Genomic DNA, 23,321 nt, shown 5'->3' with positions numbered 1-23,321 from the left:
CAGTGAAAGGCAACATGGGTCTCACCCCCTGCGAGGGATGTGGTTGTGCAAACAAGAAGACTGGTTCAGGAGGCTGTGCATCTGGAAGTCTGGAAGGATTCAGGGACCAGCTGGATGTAGGGATAGAATGAAAGTCAAAGACCACAGCTCTGTTTTGGCCTGAATGATTCAGAAAGATGATGGGGCTGTGAACCACCATGTGGAACCCAGGAGGGGAGCCCGTTTGAGAAGCAGTGTAGGGGCCATGTGACCATCAGGAATCTTTAGGACCAGGGGATGGCAAGACAGATCTGCAGCTCTGGAAAGAGCCTGGAACCAGAGACTGTGTGGCTAGGAGACATCTTCATTAGGAGGAGAGCCAGAGCACGGGAGCCACAGACATGAGCAAGGGCAAACCTGGGGCGTGACCAGGGCCTCCTGCACCTAATATGTAGAAAGGATGGGCAGATACTGTCATGTTTAATAATAGGGGCTAACTCACAAATAAGCAGGCCGGCGGAACTGAACAGAAATCCAGAAATAGACTAGATTCAACTGAAAAGGGAACTTTCATGTATGACAAGAATGAGCTCACCATGAGGTCATGAAGGACTTTTTCCTGAATTCTGTTAAGACAATTAAGACGCATCTGCGTTTTGGAGCTTGATAGAGGGGAGCAGTTGTACGACATTGTGAGTTATCGTTAATGCCACTGAACCGAACGCTTCAAAGTGATTAATGTAAATTTCATGTTATGTACAACCACAAAAAAAAGAAATGAAACCGTAAAGTCACAACATATGACTGAAATGAAACCGTAAAAGAACTTACAACATGTGACTGACCTACCTTAGAACCCTGAGGTGGAGAAAGCCTTTACAGCCAAGAATCAAAACTCAGAAGCCATGAAAAGAAAGGATTGATCGTTTGACTATTTAAAAATAAAACTCTTCTGGGGCACCTGGGTGGCTCAGGTTAAGCGTCCAACTTCGGCTCAGGTCATGATCTCACAGTTGGGGAGTTCGAGCCCCACATGGGGCTCTGTGCTGACAGGTCAGAGCCTGGAGCCCACTTTGGATTCTGTGTCTCCCCCTCTCTCTGTGACCCTCCCCCATTCATGCTCTGTCTCTCTCAAAAATAAATAAACATTAAAAAAATTAAAAGATAATAAAAACAAAAAAATTAAACTTCTGCACAGCCACACACAGCATAAACAAAATCAAAGTACGAATGAATAACTAGCATATAGAAAGCTCTTAAGTACCAAGATGAAATGTAAGACCCTAACAGAAAAAATAAGCAAAGACATGAATTCTCAGTTCACCACAAAAGAAATACAACTTGTTCCTGAGGAGATGTTCTATCTACCCTTTCTCTCTTATCTTACTGGTAAAAATCCAGACTCGCTTTGTTGGCAAGACTGAGAGAGACCAGCCTTCTCCCATCTCTGGCCGATCGAGGAAAGTGGGGGGGGGGGGGGGGCCTAGTTGTTGTAGAGTCACATGTGGCGTGCTACCTTTAATGTAGGAAAGGAGGGAAAATAAGCATAGAAAGATAGATGGATAGATAGATAGATAGATAGATAGATAGACAGAAAGAAAGAAGGTGCCTAGGTCACTCAATCGGTTGAGCACCCGACTTTTGATCTCAGCTTAGGTCTTGATCTCAGGGTTGTAAGTTCAAGCCCCACCTTGGGCTCCAGGCTGGATGTGAACACTACTTAAAAAAAAAAAAGAGCAGGGCGCCTGGGTGGCTCAGTCAGTTGAGCATCTGACTTCAGCTCAGGTCATGATCTCATGGTTTGTGAGTTCAAACCCCACCTCAGACTCGCTGCTCTCAGCGCAGAGCCTGCTTCAGATCCTCTGTCCTCTCTCTGACCCTCCCCTGCTTGTGCACTCTCTCAAAAATAAATAAAACATTTAAAAAACGTATCTTAAAAAAGAGAGACGATTTTCATATTTCTGCAAAAAAGAAACGCTTCGAGGAAAAACCAGAAAATGACTAGAGTGGTGAACCACAGGGAACAAGAGGGAAAGATCGAATAGATAGGCATAGAAGCAAGACGTGGCTGGCTGAATCTTTTTATAAATTTCTAACTGTTGTAGCAGGTCAATGCGTATGTATTCGGAAAAGAAAATTAAATTGAAAAGCGAAACTTAGAGCTGGGATCGAATTTATTTTGAAATTAATGAATCTAATTGTGTATCAAATTAGAAGCACACAGAGAAAATAATTATGACACATTTGAATAACTTGAACTTGAAAAATAAGGGGCGCCTGGGTGGCGCAGTCGGTTAAGCGTCCGACTTCAGCCAGGTCACGATCTCGCGGTCCGTGAGTTCGAGCCCCGCGTCGGGCTCTGGGCTGATGGCTCAGAGCCTGGAGCCTGTTTCTGATTCTGTGTCTCCCTCTCTCTCTGCCCCTCGCCCGTTCATGCTCTGTCTCTCTCTGTCCCAAAAATAAATAAAAAACGTTGAAAAAAAAATTTTGAAAAAAAAAAAGAAAAATAAGACTCTGGCCATATCATTACTGAACTATATTCTAAGGACCGTGGGGTGGGGGTGGGGGGTGGGGGAGGGGAATGGAGGATTGTTGTTCAATGGGTGTATCAGTCAGCTCAGCTGCCATGACAAAGCACCAGAATAACCGGCTTAAACAGCAAACATTTATTCTCTCACAGCTCTGGAGGCCTGAAGCCCAAGACTGAGATGTGGGCAGGGCTGGTTTCTTCTGAGGCCTCTCTCCTTGGCTCGCACATGGCCGTCTTCTCCCCGTGTTCTCACATGGTCTCTCCCCTGTGCACGTGCTCTTGATGTCCCCGTGTCCAATTCTCCTCTGCCTTCAAGGACACCGGTCAGATAGGGTTAAGTCCCACTGTAATGGCCTCTTTTAATGAGATCCGCCCTTTGAAGGCCCTGCCTCCAAATACAGTCACATGGTGAGCTGCGGGGGTTTAGGAGTTCAACACCAGAATTTTGGAGGGACACAATTCAGCCCATAACCACGAGTGTGGGACGTTCTGGAGCTGGACGGTGGTGATAGCAGCACGAGACTGTGAATGTACTCAATACCAGTGAACCGTATGCTAAAAAAAAAGTTAAGATGGTACATTTTGTGTAATGTATATTTTACCACCATAAAAAAATAAAAATAAATTTAAGAAGGGAGAAAAAATCCTCAGAGGGGCAAGAGAGTAGAGGGTGCCACCGAGCAGGTGACAGAGCTGGTGTGCAGCGACCCCGCGTGCCTGCCCCCGGCGGTGGGGCCAGGACACCAGGGCCAGGGATTCATGGCAGTAAGTCCTTACCCTTTCCATCTGTGAAATGGGTGCTGCCATCATTATTACCGTGACAGGTGCCTTGCAGAGGTGGCAGGAAGGGTTTGGGCAGATACCCTGGCTGTGTGGCCCCTGTTCTTTTTTGTGACTTTCAAATACTTGCATCAGTGGCTTTCAGCCTGAATAAGGAAGCCTCAGCAGCGAGCAAGCTGTTTCTATAGCGACTGATGTCCTTCAGAGAGGGAAAACGTGGAGAGACCCTAAGAAAAGAACAAGGGGGAACGAACAGCCCAGAAACGTGGCAGATAATAAAACACAGGAGGAATGCACTGTGACCTAGTTTTCCTGCGGTTTTGTCGAGATTTCTGGCAAGTGCACCTGACTATTTCATCCTAACGCATATCTGTCATGTTAGCGTCACTGAAAGCTGTAAAGTGAGGTGACAGGATGCAACACTTTACCTGGTGAAAGGCTAACACTGAAACACAACTGTGAGGATTAAGAAAGTGGGAAAACCCCAGAAAATTCCGAGCCCCATCAATCTTAGTCCCGGCCACTTGGTGGAAGATCGGGCCTGGTGAGACTTGGTGCACCTGTCCTTTTCTTTCTTCCTTGGAAACAAGGAAAGCGTCCTGGCCGCACGGGCAGTCTTTGTGCGCTGGCTCGTCACTTCCTGGTCGTGTGATCTTGGGCAGGTTCCTTAACCATTCTGTGCTTCAACTTGCTAAGCTGTAAAATGGGGAGAGGATTCCCACGTCGGACAGCGGTTGCAAAGAAAGGATTCAAGGGGCGGGGGCGGGGGGTGACCCATTCAGGTCCTCAGTAAAGAGTGGGCTTTGTCAGCCTCCCGGTAACTGTGGTTCTCTCGTCTCCCTTTCCCTTCCAGTTGGCCATGGACAGAGCGAAGGGGAGAGGATGGTAGTGTCTGACTTCCACGTTTTCATCAGGGATGTGCTACAGCACGTGGATATCATGCAGAAAGACTACCCGGGGCTTCCTGTGTTCCTGCTGGGCCACTCCATGGTAAGTAGAGCACAGGAAGACCCGGCCCAGGTCAAGCTGGATCCCCAGCCTGGGGTGTGAGGTGTGATAACCCAGTGATGGAGAAGAGGCAGCCCCACCTCCCCACCCCGGGTGCTCTCTGCCTTGCCGGCACGTCTGCCTCTGCGTGCCCCGTACTTGGAGTTCCCGGGAAATTTAGTGCTTAGGACGGACCAGGGCAGAATCCTGGAGACAGCCCCAGACAGGGCTGTCAGGGGCCCCTTCCTTCCCATCAGGGCCCAAGGCTCCAGGAGGCTGCCTGCCAGTCCTCACTGAGGACCTCTGGTGTGGGACCTCTCAGGAAACCAATGTTTCTTCCGAGCTCTGTTGGCCCCTCAGTGCCATTTCACAGGGAGGCCCCCCAAGGGCCCTTCTCCCCACAGACCCACTTCTCAGAACGGGGCTGCCTCGTTGGGTCAGTGAGAAGCACAGGGGAAGCTCCCTGACATCGTGTTCCTGCCCCAGCTTGTACAGTACAGATGGGAACTAGGGACATAGTCTCCCCAGGGAGACAGTTCCTTAAAAGTCACCCAGAATCCTTTTAATCTTTCAAATGTGTAAAATCCTCTAAGAATCAAGCAAGTGTCATCTTTAAATCCGTGGTCCTCAAATTGGTGGCCCCAAGGGCACAACCTGACACGTTGGCTGGCAGAGAACTCTGAACTGATCCAATTTGGATGTGGGGTAGAGCGGGGGACTTTTCACCCTGGGGCAGGGATGCTGCCCCTTCATCACAGCCCGTCTTGCTTCCGACATTTGTTACCTACCTGGGTTCTATAAGCATTTGCAACTTCAGCTCTTGGTTCCACTTACCCTCAGCATCAGCAAACAACCAAGACCTCATGATTTCAGCACCATTCGTGTTCACTAAGTATTTTTCTTGGAACCTAATCTAAATTTCTGGGACCTTTACTGAACCAGGAAGAGAGGGAAAAAAAAAAAAAAAGTATCGTGATCTCTTTTTCTAATCAGATCACAAAAACACAGATCTCATATTAAGCCTGACGGAGTGGCTGAATTGGGGGTCTGCCAGCTTTTGGCTTGAAACGAAGTAGGAATGTGTTATTTAACTTGCAGCCCACAAGCAGGAACCTTATTTATATCTCTCTGAAATGTTTGCTCTTGGAAAACCCAGAGAAAAAAACATGTGTAATAAAATAATTGCAGATCCAGTTTATCCAACATTCCATGGTGTCTATTCCAAGGTAGACCTCGTCAGGGCTCCGGGCCAGGACTGTAGCTCAGGATGGTGCTCCTTAGAGACATGTGTGCTGGTGAAAGCAGCCTCCATGCATTTTCCTTTGCAGGGAGGTGCCATCACCATCCTTACGGCCGCAGAGAGACCGGGCCTCTTCTCCGGCATGGTCCTCATTTCGCCTTTGGTTCTTGCCAGTCCTGAGTCTGCAACAACTTTCAAGGTAAGTGGATTTCCAGTTCTGTGCCAGTCCTGCACTTCTGGGGACCTGGAGCGTCCACTGATTAGCTAGAGTCTGGGGAGAAGGGCTGAAGTCCGTTCTTGGATGTCACGCGCTACGGGGTGAAGGTGGGGACACATATCAAATGCTGTTGCCACTGGGGTTCTGGATTTTCTAAAGTCAGGTGTGGTTTTTTTCCAAGAGACAAAATTTGAAAAATGAGTTCCTGTTTGCGCATATTTTACTGGTGAGAGTTAAAAAGAGAAAAGGGGACACACGCGTTAGGAATCCAGCCAAATAACCTTTGTTAACAAGTCAAGTGCAAGGCTCAAGCTGATTTTCACTGAATATTTACCAACTTCAACCAAAAGTGCATGGTGAGTGGATTTGCAGGCAATTTGTAATTGGGACACAGACGTGTACCCACTGTGGCTCTGCTCCAGCCCAGAGCATCTTTCCCTCTGACTCTAATGATTCATTGCTTTGTTTCATCCATCACTTTGTTTTTCTGGTCATACTGTTACACAGTGGTACACAGGTATATGTTCTTGGATTCTGGGGCTTTGACCTACTGTGACGAGGCAAGTGAGCTGACAAATACAGGTGACCCTTGAACAACGGGAATGAACCACGTGGGCCCACTTACACAGAGATGTTTTTTCGATAAACATAGCACTGTACTGTTAATATATTTTACCTTCCTTACGACTTTCTTACCAACATTATTTCTCTAGCTTACTTTATTGTAAGGATATAGCATGTAATACATAGAACATACAAGATATGTGTTAATCAACTGTTTACGTTATTGGTGAGGCTTCCCGTCAACATTAGGCTACGAGTAGTTAAGTTTTGGGCAAGACAAAGTTACACACGATTTTAAACTGGATGGGGGTGGTGCGGCGCCCCTAGCCCTCGAATTGTTCAAGGGTCAACTGTACCACCTAGAAGTAGAACAGGTGTTTTCTCTCCCTGAGAAAAGAGATGAAACCATTGTCTCAGCAGGACTGCTTGTTGGGAAGCTGGGGTGGGAATGTTATGGACCCACCTTTTGGGGGTTTAAGGAGAGCATAACTGAATGAGAGTGGAGAACCCAACCCTGTGGGTCCCAAGGAAAGGGTTGATCTCAGGTCAGTGCCCGGTGGGGCTGCTGCCTCCTGAGCCAGTTGTCGGACTCTCAAAGGGCTTGAAGGGAGGGGTGAGGGGTCACGAGGCCATGGGGGACTGGGCAGCCATCAGCCCACAGCTTAACCCTACTTTCCCTGGCCTCACAGTCAAATGACAGCAGGGCCATTTAAATAATCGCCTTAGCTCTGATGCCTGCAATATTCTCCTGAGGACCCAGGCCAGGGAGCACAGTACAGGGAATGAAACCTTATAAAAATGTTTTCAAAGTGTTGCCTCCAGCCCACAGCCAGAGATGGGTTGGGAGGTCCTGTGTACAGGCTTTTGGTTAGATACAGAAAAACGTCACCAATTTGAAATGGGGACAGGCTAAGCAAGAGAGAAACCCGGAACTATCTGATAGTTTAACCAGAGAACAATGATTTACTCAATTTGCTGAAGAATAGAATTTTACTCCATTGTAAGGAAATCGCCACCCACTTACTGAAGTCAACTATCATGAGTAAATTTCAGTGCTGTGTGAGAGGACAGCAGTGGAGGCAGAAGCCACCCTGGCGTGGAAAGAAAGAAAGGTAATTCACAGAACCACAGGGAGTGAACGCACAGATGGGCTACTTCCCGGTCATTTCAACACGCAAGAGGAGGCATGACCTCCTGGACAGCTCCTGCCAGGATTGTAACTCGAGGCCAAATCACTCAAGGGTCCTTGTCCAAGTAGAATAAGCAAGATCAGGATCACAGAGGAGCTGCATCCACGTGGTCTGATTCAGGAAGATTTCCTCAGTTCACTGAGTGTCAAACATGTGCTGTCCTGTGCTGTCCCGGGCGCTAGGGAGAGGTCGCGACCTTGTTCTGTGAACAGGGAACGCTGAGGCTGGCGCAGGGTGAGTGACTCCCCAGGATCGCACAGCTTGTGTGATTGATTTGAATCCGGGGCTGTCCATTCTCCATCTAGGATGTTTCCCCACGGAAGAAAATAGGCGTGTTCTACCGTGGATGTTTTCCCTTAGAGACATGCTGGAGAGCGTGGGGCTTTCCGGATACAGTGCACAAGGGGGTCATGGTAGCAGGACCCGGAGGTGGGCCACAAGGCTTCCTCTCGGAGTCACTGGCGGAGGTGGAACTTCTGGGCGAGGCCACCACCGTGACCTCTCCGAGCCCTGTGCTAATAGATCACCTTGTCACATCAGGAGCCAGCCATCCCTGGGGGGTGCTGGTCTCCTCTTATTAACCGAGACAAATTGGATTTCTTGTTGCCCCCAGACCTGAGGACAGGTCCTCCCCACCATGAAATCTGTTGCTGCCCCTGGGTCTTGGGCAATTTTGCCTGACGGGCTCTGTGATTCATTTGCCTACCCGCCCCCAGATGACTTGATTACCCCGCACACATCTAGTCTTGTCTGACAACCTTCCTGAAAGAGTTTAGGAGAATCTCTGTTTAAAATTTAAACATCGTTAGAATATCACATTCATACAGTTCAAACTTTGAAAGATGAGGCTATGCAGCAAGCAGTCTCCCGGCCCAGGGGAGGCAGACAGCCCGAGTGTCCATCTCTGCCCATGCACCCTCCATTCGTTCCTGTGTTTCACACAGATGAGAATACACCTCTCTGTGCTTTCTGTCGGCTTTGTTCTTTTGGTTTGCTTTTTTGTTTTTGTGGGTTTGGCTTTAATTTGGTTGTTTTACTTAGCGATACCTGTGTGGCTCCTTCCCCATCAGGTTTAAGGAGAAGAGCTCAGGATAGGTCCTGGGTTGGGTGAGGTCTGTGTCTTCCAACAAGTTCTCAGACACCACCCCCACCTGAGAAAACTGAGGCAGAGGAGCGGGCTTCCCAGGGCCAAGTCCTGGCCTCATGCCTCCTCTCCCAGAGCTCAGCCCGTGGACTGTTCCAAGGATTTATTTGATGGCACCAAACTCCTGCTGGAGAGATTCGCAAAAGCATCAAAGCAGGCAGCATGAGGCATCGGAGTCTTTGAGTATAGACAGGCATGTGGAAGATGACAGCCCCACCCCCTGGAATGTAAGAGCATTAGATCCCCCTGCCAGATACCCACACACACACACACACACACACACACCGGACCCTGCACACATCTGGGTCTTACCTCTGTGTTCCCTTTTCAACAAGCTGGGGTATATTTAGCCTGGAGAACAGACAAGGAGGACAGAGGCTTCTGGCCCCCAAACACTGTCTGTGTTTAGAATGTGGTTGCATAAGGGAAGTAACAGCGGGAGAAATTTGGACACAACATCCAGTGTATCAGAATGAGTCTCGGCTGCTTATGAGGCCATTTCATGGGGACCGGCTCCATGTCCCAGACCCTGGGGGCATTAGGGCTGGAGTCATTCCTGGGTATAGAGGTGAAACCCTTGACTGCCCAGCTAGTATGGTGTGTGAGCTAGAGTTGGACGTCCTCACTTGGCCTTGCCCTGGGATAGCAGGCAGCAACGTGGGACAGATCACAGAGCCACTCCCTTCTCTGGGAGCAGGGGACACCCCAAATCCCCCTGGGCAGTGCCTAGGGTCAGGACAGGGGCTCAGCCTGCCAGGAGGGTAATCTTGTAAATGATCTTCTCTGCTTCTTGCCTGGACACTGTCCCTTGGGGTCCAGGGTCAGGAACCGGCCCAATGCTTCCAGATGCTTCTACTCCCTGTCAGCCAGGGCACCTGGCCAAGTAGAGAGAAGAGGGCCGCTATGAACCTTGCACACGGTGCATGATTCGTATTGTCTCATTTCCTTTCTGTCGCCACCCAGCAAGGAGAGAAAACCATTCCCAATTTACAGACAAGGAAACGAGGCCAATTGTCTTGCTCAAGGTCAGCTTGTGCCCCAGCTCAGGCCAGAGAGCAAAGCAGGATGCTCCCTTTACCCCAAAACATGCCTGAGGTCAGCTTCCCTTGACTTTAGCCCAGTTCTCATCTGTTTTTAGTCACTAGGCTCCAAAAGGCCCTTGGGGGAGTGGAGGGACTGGGGATGGAGGGAAAAAGGGCAGGAGCATGGGAAATTGCCACTCTTTCAAACATATTTAAAGTTAGATCCAGGGACCAGGACTTAAACTGTGGTCATGAACTGGCCCATGAATCTGGCAGCTATGAGGCACCTTGGGGAGTTGTTACCTCTCTCCTGTAGGTGCCTGCGCCTGTCGTAGCTGGGGTTCAGACTTCTAAAATATTTTTTTAACGTTTATTTATTTTTGAGACAGAGAGAGACAGAGCATGAACAGGGGAGGGTCAGAGAGAGAGGGAGACACAGCATCTGAAACAGGCTCCAGGCTCTAAACTGTCAGCACAGAGCCTGCTGTGGGGCTCGAACTCACGGACCACGAGATCATGACCTGAGCCAAAGTTGGATGCTTAACCGACTGAGCCATGGGGTTCAGACGTCTAAACACTTGGCATTCAAGGAATGAGCCATCTCCCCCCCCCACACACATCTCTGGGGAGTCCCTGCTATGTGTCAGGCATTGGGCATTCAGCAGTGAACAGGTACTCGATCCTCCCCAGCTTGGCCTGCAGAAAAGGCACAGGGCACTTTCTAGTCTTGGCAGGTCTGACGGTGCACTCCCTCCACCAAGAAATTCTGGGCCGACCCTTGCATGGGTGTCACCCTCACAAAAGACCTGGAGTTTTGGCCCTTTTTGCACAGGTCAACTTTCTGGAGCCACTTCAGAAGATAGTGATTACAATTCCCTCCCTCATGTCAAGTCTTTCACGGGCAGAAGCTTAAAAATGATCTTAGGGAGCCATTAAATCCTTTTGGATCAATAAAGGCATTTGTGCAAATCACTACTATTTAAAGTGATGGGCACTGCACTTAATCCAGGAATGCCCCAAGGGCATGTCAAGGCCCGGTGACACGCTCTGGTCCCTCACTCATCAGGAGATGGGCCTCACTTCTGGGAGAGTTGTCCTTTTTTGTGGGTGCACTAACTTGGGGTTCTGGCCGTGACCGTGATGCCTGTGGCAAAGCTGCCGGTCACATACTTTTCCCGAAGTCTTCATTCGGAACAGCATCAGTAAGTGCTCTCTCTTCAGTCAACCAGCAAGGATTTGTTGAGCTTCTCCTGGGGCCAGAAAGCAGTGGGGCAGTTAGAGTTGAGCCCTGTGGGAACCAGGTTTTGGGTAACCCCCACAGCGGCCCTTAGAACTTTGTTTCATTGTCCCCATTTGAGAAATGGAGAAGCTGAGGACCACAGGCTTTCTTGGTGATTCAGAACCAGAGTTCGAATCCAAATTTGCCTGGCTTCCAGTCTCCTGTTTCCAGGGCTGGGGTCTGGTAACTTTGTGCCCATTATCTGTAGGTCCCGCCCCCACCCCCACCCCGGTTATCCTCCGGTGATGAGACTTGGGGTCCCTGCTAAACCAGTACCACTGGGGGCTCTAAGGTGGCACAAACCCAATTTCACCTGCGAGGGTCATTTTGTGGCGGGGAGGGGGGGGGTCTCACATCAAGGGAGGCCGTCTGCAGTTGCCCCTCCCCTGAGCTGGATCCGAGGCTTTATCCACACTCCCGCAGGATTATCCGAAGAGCGTGGTCGAAATGGCAACGAGAGTGGTATTCTCTTCGATTTCAACTTCTTATTGGGTGAGCCGCACCCCTCCCCGGCACCTCTGTCGGCTTCCTTTGCCTACCCTTGGAAGCAGGTGTGGGGCTCTCCCGGCTGACGGTGGAGGCTTAGGGAGCTCATGGTGGGAAGCAGCAGCAGCCTGGACAAAGTTGATCCTCGGGGAGTGGGGTCTCTCAGGCTCTTTCCACCCCGACTGTCCTTACTCCGTGACCCTCCCTTACCTCATACGCCCTGCTCAGCCCTCCTGGCTTCCTGCGTCGCCACAATCAACCTGCTGCCCCTGCTTATTAGTTCTTTCTGTCCCACCTCACACTTTCCTCCCCCCATTAGCCATTAGGCTAATGAAATAAACAACCCCTAAAAGAACAGCAGGGAAGGGCATACCTTTTGCAACTGCATCCTTCTCGGATGCCGGGGGGGGGGGGGGGGGCTGGGGGGGGGGGAGGAAGAGGCTAAAGCACCTGATTCTTTTGGTTTTTGTGGTTTTTTTTAAGCCATAGTATCATCATCAAAAGATTTGCCTCTACCCAGGTTCGTCTTGTTAGAAATGTGGTTTGGAAGTTATCACGCAGCTTTAGAAAAAGAGCTGAGGGTCAGGGCTGTCCACACATCTCTGTCTTTCATCACAGCTCCTTCAAAAGGGCAGCGTACCCTTCAGAGATATCTGTGTGGCACCCCCAACCCTGTCCTAACTGGGAGAAGACAAGAACACTTTCTTGACTCTGGCTGCATACTGGAATCACCCAGGGAACTTAAAACACACACACACACACACACACACACACACACACACACACACAATTATTGACACCAGGGCCCCACCTCAGACTAATTCAATCAGAATCTCTCATGCTGGGGCCTGGGAAGAGGCATTCGTGGTGCTTCCCTGAGGCACAGCAGCTGCCAGCCCCCCCACCTCAGGGCACACAAGAACACCCTGGGGTCCGGTAAAAATGCAGACCTTGATCCGGCAGGCCAGAGTCCCCAGGAGCTGTTGGTGCTGCTGGTCTGAGGACCACGCGTAGAGCAGGGAGGCCATGGAAAATCAGGAAGGGATAGGGCCGGATGGGGGCATCGCGCCCACTACCAGTATGCTAATGGGACGGAAGGAACAGAGGGTTCAATCAAAGATGCTACCTTCCTGGGAAAGCACGGTGCCACAAGTCACTTCAAGGGAATCCCTGAAGTCAAGTCTCCCTCCCTGAGCCTGCCCTTTGAATAGTGTGTCTGGCCCAGGCCTCTCCGTGGACTCTCTCTGGTGTCAACTCACACCCAGAGCTTAGCACTCTCTCCACACCAAGCCCCTGCAGGGCTGAACAGAGAAAGAGTAGCGATATCTGTACCCTGCGTTCCTGGAGGTGTCTGCCCCCTCATCTGGGTCTGTGACCGAATCCCCAGTCCTCCTCGCTCCAGCACCAGTGTCTTCCATGGCACTCTACCCCTGGAGCTTTGTTGTCATGAGCTGGTCCTTTTAGGCGCATTGGTCCATCCTGAGCCCACCAGCTCCAGCGCCCTCAGAGAGGCAAGAGGGGCCACTGCCCTGGGAGTCCTGGTGGAGGGAAGCATATGGCTAGACAGTCCAGTGGCCCAGCCTCCTCCAGTCCTGAGCCACGATATCATCATCCTGGCCGTGTCTCCCCGGCTCGTTCTTTGGGCGATCACGCCTTGGGCAGCTACAGGAGGAGGCGGTCTCCCCAGCATTTGGCTTATGGTACTCTGATGGGGGAGGAGCAGCGGCCAGCTGATCTTCCCTTAATGGTTTCCTCCAGAGACCAAACCCTGGCATTGTCCATTTTGTGCAAAGCAAATACTTCCCCAGAAATGGCCTTCCTCTTTTTTGTTTTTGTTTTTTTTCCCCTACAACTCTGTTTTCCTAAAAGTTCTCTTTTGCTGCAGAAAGCCCTGTTAGGAGAAAGACAAGTGCTCGCTCGGAGAGAGGACTGTCATCCTCTCCTGAGATAGAGTCCCTCCTGGCCCTCTTGTCCTCAGCCTTGTGAACCCAAAGCAAGGATGCTTCGAACCAGAGCCCTGCCTTTTCTGACCCTTGTCAAGCCTAAACTGTCAGCATCTTGTGCTGGAAATAAGGATCTTGGCATTTTGGAGTATAAATGTTTTGGTTTAAGAGGCACCAGTGGATGGGGCACCTGGTGGCTCAGCCAGTTGAGCGTCTGACTCTTGATTTCGGCTCAGTCGTGGTCTCGTGGTTGTGAGATCGAGCCCAGCATTGGGCTCCACGCTGGCAGCACAGAGCTTGCTTGGGACTCTCTCTCTCTCTCTCTCTCTGCTTCTCTCTCTCTCTCTCTCTCTCTCTCTCTCTCTCTCAAAATAAATAAACTTAAAAAAAAAAGCATCAGTGGCAGGAGCACAGATTCAAAGATAAAGGTAAGTCTGTGTCTTCACCAATGGCTGGCATCTGTGTGCCCAGGTCCATGCAGAATCAGGTGGCGGGCCACAAAGCATAAATTGTTGGCAAATGAGGAAGCTGGTGGTGGGCTTAGGAGCATTGGAATGTATGTTGTGCAGTCTCTGTCCTTGACTTCTGTTGCAGGGTGGGTGCCAAGGTGCCGTGCCCCTGGCCCTTTTCCTGGCCACTGGCCATCTCCTCTGGGAACGGGTAGGAAACCGAATGGCAGAAAACCAGCGGTGTCTTTGAGAAGGCTGGGCCAGACCGCACAGGCACCCAGGCCAGACGTGTCTGGCCACTCCTAGGTGTGGCAGGGTCACACACGGTCAACTGTCAGCCGTCCTGTCCATTCAGGGAGCTGCGTCAAGAGTCACTGAGGACAGCAAACCATCTAGACGCCAGTTCTGCAAACTCTGGGAGGCACATTAAGTTCCGCCCTAATAATGTGGCCTTTGGGCCACTACTGCTGGAGGAAATAAGTCCTGGCAAGTCCACCCTTCCAAAGCACCAGGAGCCCAGTGAACACAGCCCATCACCTCCCTGCCTGTGGCAGTCACCCCTTATCTGCTGTGGTTTCTGTGCATTGAAACATGTATTTAACCTTTGAAAGCACAGATCCCAGCTCCTGACTTTAGATTCCCTGAGGGACCTCCAGTTCCTGGAGTTCATAGGCATTGGGTCCGTGTTTAGAAACACCCAAACTCTCTCCTTCCTCAGAGCCCCCAGAGCTCTGTCCAAGCCCTCCTGGTCCTGTGCGTGTCCATGGAGCTGACCCACAGCCCCACCTATCTCTTGACCCCGCCCAACGGGTCATGTCCATCCCATGAGGCTGCAGACTGTGCGGCTGAGCACTTACCCAGGGCTCCCAGTTGGATTTCCTTGTATCGCTACACTAGACTGTCACAAGTCGGCTCAGGGCTTGGCCTAGTTCCTGGCACGTGGATGGCGGTGAGTCGACATGCACGGGGTTTGCTGGCCTGGACAGCAGGCGTGGGGTGCAGGAAGCCAGGCTGGTCTTGGAGGCAGCGAGCTGCCATCCTTGCCTGAAACGCAGAGAGCTGAGCGTGTGGATTTCACGGTAGCGTCACGCACCCGGACTCCTTCAGGACCAGAGCCCTTTTTCTTCTGTGCCTGATCCCTGGCCATCTGACAGACCGTGTGAGGTTATATCCTGCTTGTCCAGCCTGAGGACATAGGATGTTTTAATCCTTTTTTTTTTTAAGGTTTTATTTATTTTGAGATAGCGTGAGTGGGAGAGGGGCAGAGAGAGAAGGAGAGAGAATCCCAAGGAGGCTCCACGCGGTCAGCACAGAGCCCGACGAGGGGCTCGATCTCAGGAGCTGTGAGATCATGACCTGAGCGGAAGTCGGATGCTCGACCAACGGAGCCACCCAGGCGCCCCCATAGGACGTTTTGTAGTTCTGAGTGTTAAGGGGGTTGAGGAGGACAGCCCCCCGTGTCGGCACAGGGAATCTCAGTGGCCGCTGTTTGGGGTCATGCACAGGCAAGGTTAGACCACCAGTTACATGTGTACAGACAGAGATAGAATAATGAAGGGCAGGGACATGAAAGGAAAGAGTGGTCTGGCTCAGGCCCTCACCCCCATCCCAGCTGGCCGCGTGGTGTGGGGCTTAGCCTGTTTCCTTATCTGTTAAATGAGGATGAACCCTGACCTCATGGCGTCTGTCAGGATTGACAGACCGAGGGCCTAGAGCTGTGTGCCACACACCAAAGATTGCCACTCGGCAGATGTTAGCGCCCTTGCCCTCATCAAGGGCACAAAGGGCCATCGCTCCTTAGCTCCGTGATGTGTGCCTTCGACACAGACCGAGAATTCACCACTCGCCACCTTCCCTGCCGTCCTGATTTCAGCGTTTCACAGCTCGCTTGTGGGATCGCACCTGTCACCCCTGAGTGTCTGTGCGCCACGCAGAAATGAGAACGGCCCCCCTCTCTCTGCAGGCAGACATGTGACATCAGGCTCACACTGTTCCTGGGTGAACACCAGATCCTGCAGGAGAGATGGGGTGGGGAGGGAGGATTGTACCCGCATCGGGGTCAAGTTCAGGGAGCATGGATTAAGCACCTACTGCGTGCCTGGTGCTTCTGCACACAGTGGTCCTCTGGGGGGAGCACCATTAGCAGCTAAGGAAACAGAGGGTCTGTGATGTTCAGATCTCGTGCCTGAGTGCACAAGACAGCACAGCCAGGGATCAGATCGGGTCTCTTTCCCTCTGCCATGCTTCTCCTAATCAGGCTGGTTAGCCATTTCTGTTTCCCTCCGGGAGAAACCAAGGCAGTCAACAGATTCTTTCTGATCAGAGCAGTTTCCTCCAGGGCCTTCTGAGCTATCCTGCCTCACAGGTGATCTGGGTGATTCTGCTCCTGCTTTATATTTTTAGGATCCCCAGAGAAGGGACTCGCGCAGAAGAACTCAGCTAGGCAGCTCCTGCAAAGAATTCAAAATTACAATGGGTGGATGACTGGGGAGGGCGACCGCACAGGATCCGGAGCAGGCAAAAATTAGACACGGCGTTCCTGCTGTCAGCCATGGTGGCCCGCCTCCCGCCCTGCTCACCCACGGCGGATCCGAGCCAGACTAACTAGAGGCTGGCTGAATCAGAGCAGGGGTGTTGAGCCTTGGGAAGCGAACCTGGCTGATGTTCAGCTTGGGTGTCACTTTCCTTAATGTACCGTAAACTGTCCCGTGGGCAGAGCTGGGCACGGATCCCACTGAGCTCACACCCTTGTTTGCCTTTCCCGCCAGGTCTTTGCTGCGAAAGTTCTCAACCTTGTCCTGCCAAACATGTCCCTGGGCCCAATCGACTCCAGCGTGCTCTCTCGGAATAAGACGGAGGTGAGAGTGTTTCTGAAACCCTGGGGGGAGCCGAGGCTGGGGAGGGACTGAAGGCAGCAGCCCCCGGTTGGAAAAGCTGCGTTCTCGATCTGTCCGTGGCTTTCTGCCACCCTGTCACTGAGGCCCTTCATGAAATGATGGGGATATAGAGATGCGGGAGGTGCCATGTGGCATCAGGACTGGGTGGGAAAGGACAGGTGCTTGGGATACCTGAGCTATGCCCTGAACATAAGGAGCAAACCGGATGAAGTTGCGTGAATCAGCCAGGGCTCTTGTGGCTGCAAGTGACAGAAACCCAAAGCAAAGTGATTCAAGCAAAAAGAGGGATTTATTGATGAATGGAACTAAAGGCTTTCAGGCATGGCTGGATCCAGGGGCTCAGAACTCTTATTCACCGTCTGTGGCTCCCCAGCTCTCATATCCCCTAGTTTGGCTTCATTCCCAGGCAAACTTTCCCCAAGTGGAAGCAGAGGGGGCCACCAGCAGCTTTCCTAAGCAACTGCAGCAGAAAGATAGACTGTTGCAAAGCCAACAAACGTGTCAGGGCTGATTGTTATTGGCTGACTGTCCAGCAAAAGGGGTGGTGTCAATCCCACCCAACTTCACGGACTCCGCATAGAGAAGGGCAATTTCTGGGGGGCCAATTGGGATGATGGTAGCAGATTGGATTCAGGCCAGGCCAAAAGTCATATGTCTGTGTGTTGGGAGGTGGGAGCTGGTGTAGGAGCTGAAGGGGGTTCAAGAGGAAAGGGTTCCTGGTAGAGGTCACCATGCCAGTAAAGTCCTCATTTGAAGGGAGGGCAGCCCATTTACTGTGGTTCAGCCACAACACAGAGGGCAGCAGGTGAGTGGCAAGGGGTAAACTGAGGTCAGATCATAAGGCACGTCGTGAACCCCTTCTCATGGGGGCCAACGCCCTGCCCGAAACACGTCACAGCCCCCCAAGCAGAGCTGTGCTACTATTTTTAAAAGCAAAACCCGGGGCGCCTGGGTGGCGCAGTCGGTTAAGCGTCCGACTTCAGCCAGGTCACGATCTCACGGTCCGTGAGTTCGAGCCCCGCGTCGGGCTCTGGGCTGATGGCTCAGAGTCTGGAGCCTGTTTCCGATTCTGTGTCTCCCTCTCTCTCTCTGCCCCTCCCCTGTTCATGCTCTGTCTCTCTCTGTCCCAAAAATAAATAAACGTTGAAAAAAAAATTAAAAAAAAATAAAAATAAAAGCAAAACCCGCCGAAAGAAGCCCAGGAAGACAAGGTAAGGTGGCCTTGAGAGACAGGGGCTGGGGGTTATGCCATCTGGTTGATGTCACCACCTCTGGGACCAGGCACCGAGGTCAGCAGGGACAAAAGGTCAAGGTCAACTCACGTGCCTGAGATACCGGGCCAGAGTGTAGTCCAAAACCCCAGAGATTTGGGTTGGTCTATTAAGGTTCAGCGAGCTGGCTCACTTCCCAGGTAGCTAAAGCCCAGCACCTTGCACCCTGCTTTTGAATGGGCCCTTGTGTTGTGTGCCAGGCCGGTGCTATGTGCCCTTCCAGCCGCACGGCAGCCCCATGTTGCCGATGAGCTGACTGGGACTGGGCAGGTCCAGAGGATTTGCCTGGGCCCACCCACTGGAGGGGCTGGCCTGAGAGCTTAGGTGGGTGTGGTCCCCAGCCTGCTCTGTCAGTGGGGGCAAGGACCCCTGTGGCTTATAGCCCGTGGACAACAGGCAACCCTGGGCATCTGAAAGATACTGGAATTGTCTTCAGGATTAAGCAAATCATTTTACCACTCTTCTGCCTAGTTTCCCCTCTTGCCTTAGGAATTTGAAATCATGGGATCATCGGCTCCCCGAGGACCCTGGAAAATAGGGCAGGGTGCTGTGGTATTCCAGTGGCTGTCCCTGAGACCTGAGCACCCAGACTCTAGTGTCATTATTAAATGTGACCTGCTGGCCCTCTCAGCCACTCAGAGGGTATGACTAATTGGGAACACTCCGTAATGTGTGGGAGGGAGAACTCTTGATCAAGAGTCTGGCTCCCGGGCCTCTGAGGGCCACCTGTTTATGAATGACACCAGTGAGAGACCCTAGGTGGTAGGGATGGGGAGGTACCTGTAGGATGTCACGGGGGTCCCATCCACCCCAGTTATCCACATTCCTTGGAAATTTTTAGTCTAATTTTTAAAATGCACAGTGCCCCCCAAAGCCACATTTTGGGGCCAGATTTGACCCACCAGGATCAAAGAGTATTTGAGTAAAGAAAAGAAAATATAGGGGCGCCTGGGTGGCTCCATCGGTTGGGCGTCCGACTTCGGCCCAGGTCATGATCCCACAGTTCGTGGGTTTGAGCCCTGTGTCGGGCTCTATGCTGACAGCTCAGAGCCTGGAGCCTGCTTTGAATTCTGTGTCTCCCTCTCTCTCTGCCCCTTCCTTACTCACACTCTGTCTCTCCCTGTCTCCCAAAAATAAATAAACATTGAAAAAAAAGTAAAAAAAAAAAAAAGAAAAGGAAAGGAAATTTCAAAAGGCCAATCTATATAGTCAAAAGGCACCACTTTGGGACCCAGAAACACCAAAGTCAAACTCATGCTGCTTGGTTTAATCCTGATGTGCATGGGTGAGATCCACATTAACCCCATTTCACAGATAAGGAAACTGAGGCTCAGGGGTTACGTAGGGGTCTAATTTGTCCAAAGTGGCACACCTCACCAGGGCCAGAGCTGAACCCATCTGATTCAGAAGCCCATGCCTGGCTGCTTCCTTCCAGCTACTATTTACAGTCACTAAGGTCTTTTTCCTGTTTTACAGCCACTGGTGCCCACAGCCCGTGTGGGGGGCCACTGCCCTGTGTGCAGGATTCACTTTGTGAGGGGATCCGAGGGGGCAGGGGCTCCTCCACCAGCAGGCATCCCGAATAATGGCTCTGGCTTGAATGTGCATTCTCTAGCAAAACCAATTATCTTTGCCTCTGCTGTGCTAGTCCAACAATGAGAGATAGAGAGAAAGAGAGAGAGAGGGGACGCCCCCTTTGACATCTTTGAGATGAAACATCCAGGTGCAAATCCAAATTGTTTATCTTACCACCTGAAGGTACTTGGGCAAAAAAAGGAAGGAAAAAAAAAAAAAAAGATAACGAAGTGATTCCGAACCCTCTTTGTTTAAAAGTGGTAAATTTCGGAGCTTCTATCTCATTTTTGAAATAGTGGAAAATTCTACTGAAGGCCTTACAAAAGCCTGGAGTCGGGTGTGAACGTGGAGCCGGCACCCCTCATTTCTCAGGTTTCTGACCACTCAGACAAGAGAGGTGATTCTTTTTTTTTTTTTTTTTAACGTTTTAATTATTTTTGAGACAGAGAGAGACAGAGCTTGAACGGGGGAGGGGCAGAGAGAGAGGGAGACACAGAATCGGAAACAGGCTCCAGGCTCTGAGCTGTCAGCCCAGAGCCCGACGCGGGGCTCGAACTCACGGAGTGTGAGATCGTGACCTGGCTGAAGTCGGACGCTTAACCGACTGAGCCACCCAGGTGCCCCAGAGAGAGGTGATTCTTTGGAAATGCGGAAACATTTCCCTGCTGGGAAGCCTCCCAGGAAAGCAGGACGGTGGTCAGCCTGAAAGCTGGACTCCAGTTGGAATAAACAAGGAGCGAGAGGTTCCATTCCTCGGTGCAGAGAACCAGTCCCTCTGCTTGTCGCCACTCAGAGGCTCTCTTTGAACATTCTGCTGAGCCTTAAAAATAGCAACGCCCAGGGGGAAAATGTGTTCAGAAAAGGCACCTCCCCGGATCTAACATCAGGGTGTCTTCAGGCACATCTTTAGCTAAGATATTTCCCATGGAACCCCGCGGCTCTAAAAGCCCCAGAAAGAAAAGAAACGTTGGCCTGACAAGCTTACTATAAAGCAGGACCCGGTGGAAGGAGCCACGGGCTCTGGGAAGATTTGGAAGTCTGTCTCTGGGGAAGCAGGCTGTCTCTGTCGTTGGAATGTCAAAAGCACGGTGTTTGTGTGGGTTTTGCCCACCCAGGCCCGTTAGCATGACACCCCTCGCGAACCAACATCCCTCACGGCCACCAGCCCACGGAGGCACGTTCTCCCAGCGTGTGCAAAGCCTTCCGGGAATGAAGGCCGAAAATGCCTCGTGTTGTCTCGATACTGGCCAGTGCGTGACTGTCGTACCCTTCTTCTGTGTCAGACGCCCTAGCCCTTCTGTCCGGCCACATCTCCCGGAAGTCAGTCTTCTTACCAGTATTTGCATTTGTGGAAACTCGCCCCAGAGAGGGCGAGTCACTTACCCAAGGACACGCAGCCACTAAGTAAGGGTTTGAGCCCAGATCGCTCTACTCTGAGCCAAGTGCCCTTGGCACTAAATTCCTGAGAACAAAGAAGTTGCCACTTGGGCATTTTTTATGTTTGTCTACATGGTTAGCATCCTTGGTCAGAACACTGGAGTGCTGCCATATATATTCATCATTCCGCCCTCAACAGTGGGTTCTTCAGAATGTGATGAATCCCTCCCACTCTGAGAAGCCTTGAATGTTCTAAATAGTTCTCAGGCCAAAGGCACTGGGGCAAGAGGTGAAGAGGGGAGGTGGCCGATGATCTCCTCACACCCTCGAGCCCCCGACCGCCCCCCCCTCCCCCGACTGCACAGAGACAGAACGCACCGCTTTTTCTGAGCTCTGTCCTTCAGCCTGTGAACTGGTGGAGACTGGGAAAAAGCAGTGGCCGCAATTCCGAGCATACCCTCAAGGCGGGGCATCCGCTGTTTGTACACAGAGGCCATGTGTCTTCTGAACTAAGTCTGTTTTCTCGCAACGTGCTGGCTGCCCTCGGAGCGCATCCTGGCGAGTTGGCAGTCACGCCGGCAGGGCCAGATGGTGAGATCCAGGCGCCCAGAGAGCTGTGGGGAGTGACCAGCTCTCTTCCTGTCTTTCCTCCAGGTGGGCGCCTCTCCAGACCCCCACCCAGCACTTCAGAGGCACCCAGCGCTGAGGATGAGGCTCCCCAGCTCTTCTTGTCTGCACGCTTCCCACCCCCGCCCGCAGGGAGGCTGTATCTGCCGTGGCCCTCCAGAAGGCTCCTGCCAGGCCTTGGAAAGCTCGGCCATCCCTGAGGCTTTTGACTAATTGTAACCACAGCTAAAGATAGGCCTCAGCCTCCCACTCTGTCCCCAGGACACAGCCTCCCACAGAAATCCCCTCTGAGAACCGGTTATTAACTTTCCAGTGTGCCCAGTTTGGTCAGCCAATTTTATTTTGCGACTCTCCATCACTCCTAGCTTACATTCCCCACAGACAACTTGTCTATTTGAAGCAGCTAAGAATTTACTGGTGCCTTAAAAAAAAAAAACCACAAGAGGCCATTAGAATGTCTTTTGTCATGTCTAGCTCCATATGGGGGCTGCCAGCACGGAGCACGACGATGTGACTACCTTGGTCTTATGCCCTGCCCACGAGGGGTCCGCTGACCTGCCCCCTGCCCCCTCGCATGTTTCTTGCTCACAGCCCTCCTCCCGCTGCGGACTCTCGCAGCCCTGAGCACACAAGCCGGCGGACTTCCTGAAGCCGGTGGACTCTCCAGACTGTCAGGGGTGGTCACAGCTGCCAGCCAGACCCGAGACCTTGACGCGTTCTCCCTGCCCTGCAGCGTCACATCATCCAAGAAGAAAGAAGCCACCAGCTTGGCTGGGTTCCCATGGGAATACCACCTGGGCCAAATGCGCTCAAAGACACCATCGGTCACCTCAAAGCCACCCGGGAGCTAGGATTTGGACCCCCATTTACAGGACGATCAGAGGCAGCCGACTTGCCAAGCCTTGGCGTAAGCGGCCGATCCAGACACCAGCCCCAAACGGGGACTCTGCCCACCAGCGTCTTCCTGCTCCAAGCCTACCAAGGGACGTGTGTCTCCTACTGGCAAAGGGAAACCAAAGAACCTGAAAACTGGGACTGTGGGGAAAGGAGCTTTCTCCTCCGATTTTAATTATGGAGAATTTCAAACCTACAGGAAAGTGGACAATAACAGCACAACACAGTCCCACGTACGCTTCCCCGTGATTCACCAAATGGGAAATGTTACGCCATACTTTTTTCATCTGTGCTTACATAGGGAAATAGCAATATGGATGCGTAGCTTAAGTCTTTTCCAATTTATTGCGGTAATATACACAGAAGATAAAACCTACCATCTTTTTTTTTCAATATATGAAATTCATTGTCCAATTGGTTTCCATACAACACCCAGTGCTCATCCCAAAAGGTGCCCTCCTCAATACCCATCACCCACCCTCCCTTCCCTCCCACCCCCCATCAACCCTCAGTTTGTTCTCAGTTTTTAAGAGTCTCTTATGCTTTGGCTCTCTTCCACTCTAACCTCTTTTTTTTTTTTTTCCTTCCCCTCCCCCATGGGTTTCTGTTAAGTTTCTCAGGATCCACATAAGAGTGAAACCATATGGTATCTATCTTTCTCTGTATGGCTTATTTCACTTAGCATCACACTCTCCAGTTCCATCCACGTTGCTACAAAGGGCCATATTTCATTCTTTCTCATTGCCACGTAGTACTCCATTGTGTATATAAACCACAATTTCTTGATCCATTCATCAGTTGATGGACATTTAGGCTCTTTCCATAATTTGGCTGTTGTTGAGAGTGCTGCTATAAACATTGGGGTACAAG

General features: G+C 51.4%; 1 protein-coding gene across 2 annotated transcripts in view; it reads left to right on the top strand.

Annotated features, from left to right (window-relative positions):
• Positions 1 to 22,827, top strand: part of MGLL (monoglyceride lipase) — a 104,336-nt gene extending 81,509 nt beyond the window's left edge. The window contains exons 4-8 of one of the 2 annotated variants that reach the window (XM_040463305.1): positions 4,143 to 4,279; positions 5,605 to 5,715; positions 11,356 to 11,424; positions 16,579 to 16,668; positions 22,149 to 22,827. In XM_040463305.1, coding sequence (XP_040319239.1) covers positions 4,143 to 4,279; positions 5,605 to 5,715; positions 11,356 to 11,424; positions 16,579 to 16,668; positions 22,149 to 22,181 — 440 coding nt within the window. In that variant the 3' untranslated portion in view covers positions 22,182 to 22,827. The remainder of the gene's footprint in view (positions 1 to 4,142; positions 4,280 to 5,604; positions 5,716 to 11,355; positions 11,425 to 16,578; positions 16,669 to 22,148) is intronic. The other variant, XM_040463306.1, reaches the window with a different exon arrangement.
• Positions 22,828 to 23,321: the final 494 nt, after the last annotated feature.

Source organism: Herpailurus yagouaroundi, unplaced genomic scaffold (assembly GCF_014898765.1).
Source record: "Herpailurus yagouaroundi ecotype Mexico unplaced genomic scaffold, PumYag 387, whole genome shotgun sequence".
Lineage (NCBI taxonomy): Eukaryota > Metazoa > Chordata > Mammalia > Carnivora > Felidae > Herpailurus > Herpailurus yagouaroundi.
The sequence above is the reverse complement of the archived record's forward strand: the minus strand, read 5'-3'. Positions and strand labels throughout refer to the sequence as shown.